This window comes from Rhinopithecus roxellana, chromosome 20 (assembly GCF_007565055.1).
Source record: "Rhinopithecus roxellana isolate Shanxi Qingling chromosome 20, ASM756505v1, whole genome shotgun sequence".
Lineage (NCBI taxonomy): Eukaryota > Metazoa > Chordata > Mammalia > Primates > Cercopithecidae > Rhinopithecus > Rhinopithecus roxellana.
The window spans coordinates 17531067-17537353 of NC_044568.1; the positions used below are offsets into that span (position 1 = coordinate 17531067).

Genomic DNA, 6287 nt, shown 5'->3' on the forward strand with positions numbered 1-6287 from the left:
GCCTCCCAAGTAGCTGAGATTACAAGTGCCCACCATCACACCCAGCTAATTTTTGTCTTTTTAGTAGTGACAGGATTTCACCATGTTGGTTAGGCTTGTCTCAAACTCCTGACCTCAGGTGATCCACCCGCCTTGGCCTCCCAAAGTGCTGGGATTACAGGCGTGAGCCACCACGCCCAGCCAAGATGAATTTTTTAAAGTAAGAAAAAAGAGGGGGCCGATTTAAAGAAAAATATGATGCATCCTAAATACAGGAGGTGCATGTGTGTGGCAAAAATGGCAACATCATGTGAATGTCATGATCCAAACTTGACGGGGAGGGGAGCAGGGAGGAGGAAGGTAACCTGCACCCTGGCGTCTTCAGGGGAGGACACACAAGCACCCTATCAGATGGCCTCTCTTGAAAACCCTTGCCCCCACGATTGGCCCCCTGCTCTCTCCACTCACTGCCTTGTCTCCACCCCTCGACCTCCTTGCTCTCCTGCCGCTGACTTTGAGACCCCTACCCTGCAGGCTGTCCTGGAATCTCCTCGGGGATGAGGCGGCTGCCGAGCTGGCCCAGGTTCTGCCACAGATGTGCCGGTTGAAGAGAGTGGAGTATGAGGGGCCAGGGGAGGAACGGGGTGGGCTGAAGGGGGACCTACCTCCAGGGAACACCAAGAGGCCACCAGGTCAGTCCCCTGCCTTCCAGAAAGCCCTTCCTTGAGTTGCACACTCTGGTCTGTTCCAAACCCCTGCCAGGCTTAGTTCCCCCTGGGTTCTAGCCTTCAGCCTTCCTGCTGCACCCACCACAAGTCCCCTGTTGTCTTTTGGGTTCTCTGAGAAGGTAGTGTGGGAGACTGTGTCCCCCCACCTTGGCCTGAGGAAGGGACCTGGGAAACCCTCACACCCATTCTCATGACCGTGTCTCTCTTTCCCCTCCCCTCACCGTCCACTGGGAAGCCTGGAGAAGAATCAGATCACAGCTACTGGGGCCTGGCTCCTGGCTGAAGGACTGGCCCAGGGGTCTAGCATCCAAGTCATCCGGTAACAGAGGCCTGCAGGGGCAGGGATGGTGGGTGGGAGGCTACACCAACCCCCAGATCTAATGGGACTCCCTGGAGGGAGGCGGCAGGGCCTGGGTTGGGGATTATCAAAGGAGACTTGGACCACTCCACCAAGAATTTGGCAGCAAGCAGACTTGGATCAAATCCCAGCTCTGCCACTTGCCAATTGTGTAACTTTGTAGCCGTAACTCAACCTCTCTGAACCCCAATTTCTCATCTATGAAATGGGGATACTCATGGTATCTACCTCAGAGAGTTGTAATGACTAAACGAGCATATAAAGCACTGAACCCAATGCCTGGCACATGGTAAGCACTTAAAATAGTAACTATAATCAGAGCCATCATATACAGTTGTATAGGTTGTGCACTGCACGAGGGCATTAAACCTAAGAGGCACCATTCACATTGTCAACCTGCTGGATTTCTAGCAGATGAGAGTAAAGTGCCTCGTTCTACCAAAATCATATATTATGACAATTTCAGACAGATGGCAGTAAAACATCTTGAAGAAAGAGGGCCTTTTCCTTATTTGCACAAATGTGTCATATGAGCGTGGTCTTAGCTGGCATCACTGTCTCCCAGGGAGGAAGGTTGAGTTGGAGAACTCAGGAGGCAGGTGTAGGGGACACCCTCTCCCTAGGTCAGCTCTGCTGGTCTAACACCTGCCTCTGCCAGGTAACTCTGGGCACAGCTCTACCTTTTTGGGCCTCAGCCTCCCAATCTGCAGATAGGACAAAGGACAGAGATGGGAGGATGAACGAGTGCCTATATCTGTGCCCCACAGCCTCTGGAATAACCCCATTCCCTGCGACATGGCCCAGCGTCTGAAGAGCCAGGAGCCCAGGCTGGACTTTGCCTTCTTTGACAACCAGCCCCAGGCCCCTTGGGGTACTTGATGGCCCCCTCAAGACCTTTGGAATCCAGCCAAGTGACGTACCCAAGTGATCCACCCTTCACCTACTGGGATAAATGACTCAGGAAAAAAGAGCCTCAGCAGGGTGCTCTGCACTCCACCCAGGAGGAAAGATATGTGTGTCCTGCTGCAGTTGTCAGGGAGAACTTTTCTGGGAATGAGAAGCCGGATCTGGCCAAAGGAGTATCCTGCTTTACATGTAATATGTGTGATCAGTCGGGGACATGCGGCACACAATGAGGGTGTCACGATAATGCATGACACATAAGGTTATATGAGGCAGCATGACCCCTTGACATGTGGCATTACATGAAACTCAGTGTGATGCATGTTCAGTGGCATGCGTCGTGGCATCCCAAGTGGCAGGATACATGATTGTTGATCCATATATGACACATGACAAATGTCCATGTCACAGGACTCACGGCTGGCCAGATGACCTCAGGCTGGCCCAAGATCTAATTTATTAATTTTTAAAGCAAATACATATTTATAGACTGCATGTATGGAGCAGCTAGGTCAGGAAAAGTCTTCTGCCCGAGCTGGGAGGGGAGAGTGTCCATGCACTGACCAGTCCAGGAGGCCAAGGGCCAGGACTCTGGGATAAGCCGGGGACTCAGCCATGAAGTCCCCTCCTGCGTCATTCCTCAGCCTACCCATCTGTAAACTTGATGACCTCTCCCTTACTTACATACTAGCTTCCAAGGACGGGTGGAGGTAGGGCCAGCCTGGCCTTGGGAGTGGAGAAGCCCAGTCTGTCCCATGTAAGGGAAAAAGCCAGGTCTAACACTACTGGGTGGGGGGCACTGCCAAGACAATAGGCCAGGCTACTGGGTCCAGCTATTATTACCTTAGTGGGATTCAGGTGAGCCTCCAGGCACTCCACATGTTAGTTACTTCCAAGGAGAACCAAGAATGGTTCTGTCACACTCGAAGCCAAGTTTGATCAATAAACATGATGGTCTTCCACCTCTAGCCTGAGTCCGATGTTTCCTGCTACCCCACTGAAGTCAGAAGTGGTTCATCCCCTGCCCTGGGGACTGGACAGCAGTGCAGACAACAGAGAGGTGTGTTGAGTGGAGCACTGGCCTGGGAGTCAGGAGACATGGGTTCCCAGCTCAGACCTTTGCTCTAGTCATGTGGTCATGGGCAAGTTACCTCCTCTCTCCAGACCTCACCTGCAACGTGAGGGTGTTATGGAAGCTCAGCATGTTAAAAACATTTTTTGTTTGACTTGCATAACATTGAAACTACTTTCTGAACTCATTGTCAGTATTTAAAATGGGGAATTTTACATAAAAATTCAGATTCTGGCTGCTTTTAAGTGCTAATCCAACATTCCCACTAAAGACTCAAATGACTGTGCTTTTTAGATGCACACACATCCCTCAGCTTGCTGCAGTCCCCACCGCTCCCCACTGTCTTGACACCCCACCTGACCCCACTTTTTGCTGCTCTTTGACCCTGGCTGGAGAGTTTGCATGGGGATGTTGTACCAAAGGAACATGGCTTTGGAAGTCAGACAGGCATGGAATAGAAGGTGAGTTAACCCTTTGCTACCTGTCTTTGAGGTATGTGGGTTAGCAGCCACCCCGCAACAAACACACACACACACACACACACACACACACACACACACACATATCAAGACTGCTGGAGAAGTCAGGAAAGCAAGATGAGGAAAGTTACTGGCAAAAAAAAAAAAAAAAAAGAGAAGTTAAGTACTGGTTACATCCTAGTTCTCCTCTCTTTTTATAGTCAAATATCATACGACGTGAAGAGATGCCCCAAATGACAGATCAGCATCCTCTCTCCCTCCTGTAGTTAAAACAAGTTGATCTTAGAGGGAGCCTCCCACCTCATTGTGAAAAACCAGGTCGGGAGGGTGCAGTTACAGCTGAGCACCACTGGAGGGCAGGCTAGCCCACTGGCGATTCATGAGATAACTTCCTTCACTGTGGGACCCAGAAGGAAGTTAGGAGGTGATGCTAGGGCCTGTTCCCACCTGGCCTAGTAGCTTGGGATGTCCCCGCCTACCAGTGGCTCACCTGGATGGCTTGGCCTTGACCTTTGCAGCCCTCCAGGTTGTTCCCAAACCCCTCCAAGCATGAGGAGAAAGTCCTCCGGCCGAGTGCCAAGCACCCATACCTCACACAGGGCCACCCTTACTGGGCCAGGGTCAGGGCACACCTAGCACCAAATGGGCCCGTCTGCCTGGTCATGGGGGAGAAAGTAGGCAGGAAGGCGATCCAAGAAGTTTACCAGGCAATCCTGGGCCCGAAATTCTGTCTCCCTTTCCTGGGGACATGATGCCAAGTTGACCCTGGCCTTCAGTGTGCCCTTCACACTACAGGGGTTGCATTGCCTCCCCTCCTTGCCCAAGAATGAAGGATGAGTCCCTCAAAGCCTGGAAATGGCTTGGCAGGGGAGCCAAGGCTGAGGAAGGAGCAGAGGGTACCAACCAGAGGCACCTGGCCATGGGGGACAGGGGACCCCGGAGCTCAAGGACACTATTTTCATTTGCTGCATAGCCATTTTACTTCTCTCTTCTGCTTTTTCCCCCTTCATATCTGCCCAAATTCTACACTCCAAGAAACTTTCAGCAGCTTCCCTGAAGTAAACCACAGTATTGCCGGCACTGCAGAGCTGGCTGGGCCTACATCAAGTTGGTGTGAAATCGCCTTGTTCATTTTATTAAGAAACTTCCTGTCTTGCAAAACTTCCTCTCTTGCCACCTGCCTGCTTGGAGGTCTTAACTGATTTTTCGTTTGTTTGTTTGTCTTGTTTTTGTTTTTGTTTTTTTGAGACAGAGTCTCGCTCTGTCACCCAGGCTGGAGTGCAGTGCTGCAATTTGGGCCCACTGCAACCTCCACCTCCTAGGTTCAAGCAATTCTCCCGCCTCAGCCTCCCAAGTAGCTGGGATTACAGATGTTCACCACCACGCCTGACTAATTTTTGTATTTTTAGTACAGACGGAGTTTCACTATGTTGGTCAGGCTGGTCTGGAACTCCTGACCTCAAGTGATCCACCTGCCTTGGCCTCCCAAAGTGCTGGGATTACAGGCATGAGCCACCATACCCGGCCTGTTTATCTATCCAACACGGATAGAGTACAGCCTCCCTTCCCCCTTCCTCCCCAAAGTAGGCTCTGTTTAAATATATACATGAAAACAAAATTCAAAGAAAAGCAAGGTTATGGGGTATCAAGCAGAATGATCCAACGGAAGCTCCACTCTGCGTGTGAGCCCTCGCACTGAGAATGCGATCAGGCTGTTAAGTACCTGTGTCTATCTGCAAGACTGGGAGAATCTCCTTTTGCTACTTTGTCTCTCAGCCTCCATCTTATAATTGTACAAATTGAATGTTCATCTTTCTTTTTTATTGTTATTTATCATTATTTTTTTTCCTTAAGTTATTGGGATACAGGTGGTGTTTGGTTACATAAGTAAGTTCTTTAGTGGTGATTCGGGAGATTTTGGTGCACCCAGCGCCCAAGCAGTATACACTACACCATATTTGTAATCTTTTTTTTTCTTTTAATTTATTTTTTAAGACGGAGTCTTGCACTCTCGCACTCTCACCCAGGCTGGAGTGCAGTGTCGGCGATCTCGGCTCACTGCAAGCTCCACCTCCCAGGTTCACACCATTCTCCTGCCTCAGCCTCCCAAGGAGCTGGGATTACAGGCGCCCGCCACCACGCCCAGCTAATTTTTTTGTATTTTTAGTAGAGACAGGGTTTCACCATGTTAACCAGGATGGTCTCGATCTCCTGACCTCGTGATCTGCCCGCCTCAGCCTCCCAAAGTGCTGGGATTACAGGCGTGAGCCACCGCGCCTGGCCATATTTGTAATCTTTTATCCCTCACCCCTCTCCCACTCTTCCCCACAAGTCCCCAAAAACCATTGTGTCTGAATGTCCATCTTTCTGATGGGAGTCACAGACTCCCCTTTCACCTCCTTCACACGCCTCAGGTGCTGTCAAATCGCCTCCTCTGTCATTCCACTAAACACACACACCTGTCCAGCCAGTGGTTCCCAAGCTGTAAAACTGCAGTTATAGAAATTGTAAGGGTGGGCCGGGCGCGGTGGCTCAAGCCTGTAATCCCAGCACTTTGGGAGGCCGAGACGGGCGGATCACGAGGTCAGGAGATCGAGACCATCCTGGCGAACACGGTGAAACCCCGTCTCTACTAAAAAATACAAAAAAAAATAGCTGGGCGAGGTGGCGGGCGCCTGTAGTCCCAGCTACTCGGGAGGCTGAGACAGGAGAATGGTGTGAACCCGGGAGGCGGAGCTTGCAGTGAGCTGAGATCCGGCCACTGCACT

General features: G+C 51.0%; 1 protein-coding gene across 4 annotated transcripts in view; it reads left to right on the forward strand.

Annotated features, from left to right (window-relative positions):
- NLRC5 (NLR family CARD domain containing 5) overlaps positions 1–2934 on the forward strand; it is a 93893-nt gene extending 90959 nt beyond the window's left edge. For 3 of the 4 annotated variants that reach the window (XM_030925096.1, XM_030925098.1, XM_030925097.1), the window contains exons 47-49: positions 514–671; positions 943–1026; positions 1833–2934. In XM_030925096.1, the coding sequence (XP_030780956.1) occupies positions 514–671; positions 943–1026; positions 1833–1876 (286 nt within the window). In that variant the 3' untranslated portion in view covers positions 1877–2934. The remainder of the gene's footprint in view (positions 1–513; positions 672–942; positions 1027–1832) is intronic. The other variant, XM_010365463.2, reaches the window with a different exon arrangement.
- The last annotated feature ends 3353 nt before the right edge of the window (positions 2935–6287 follow it).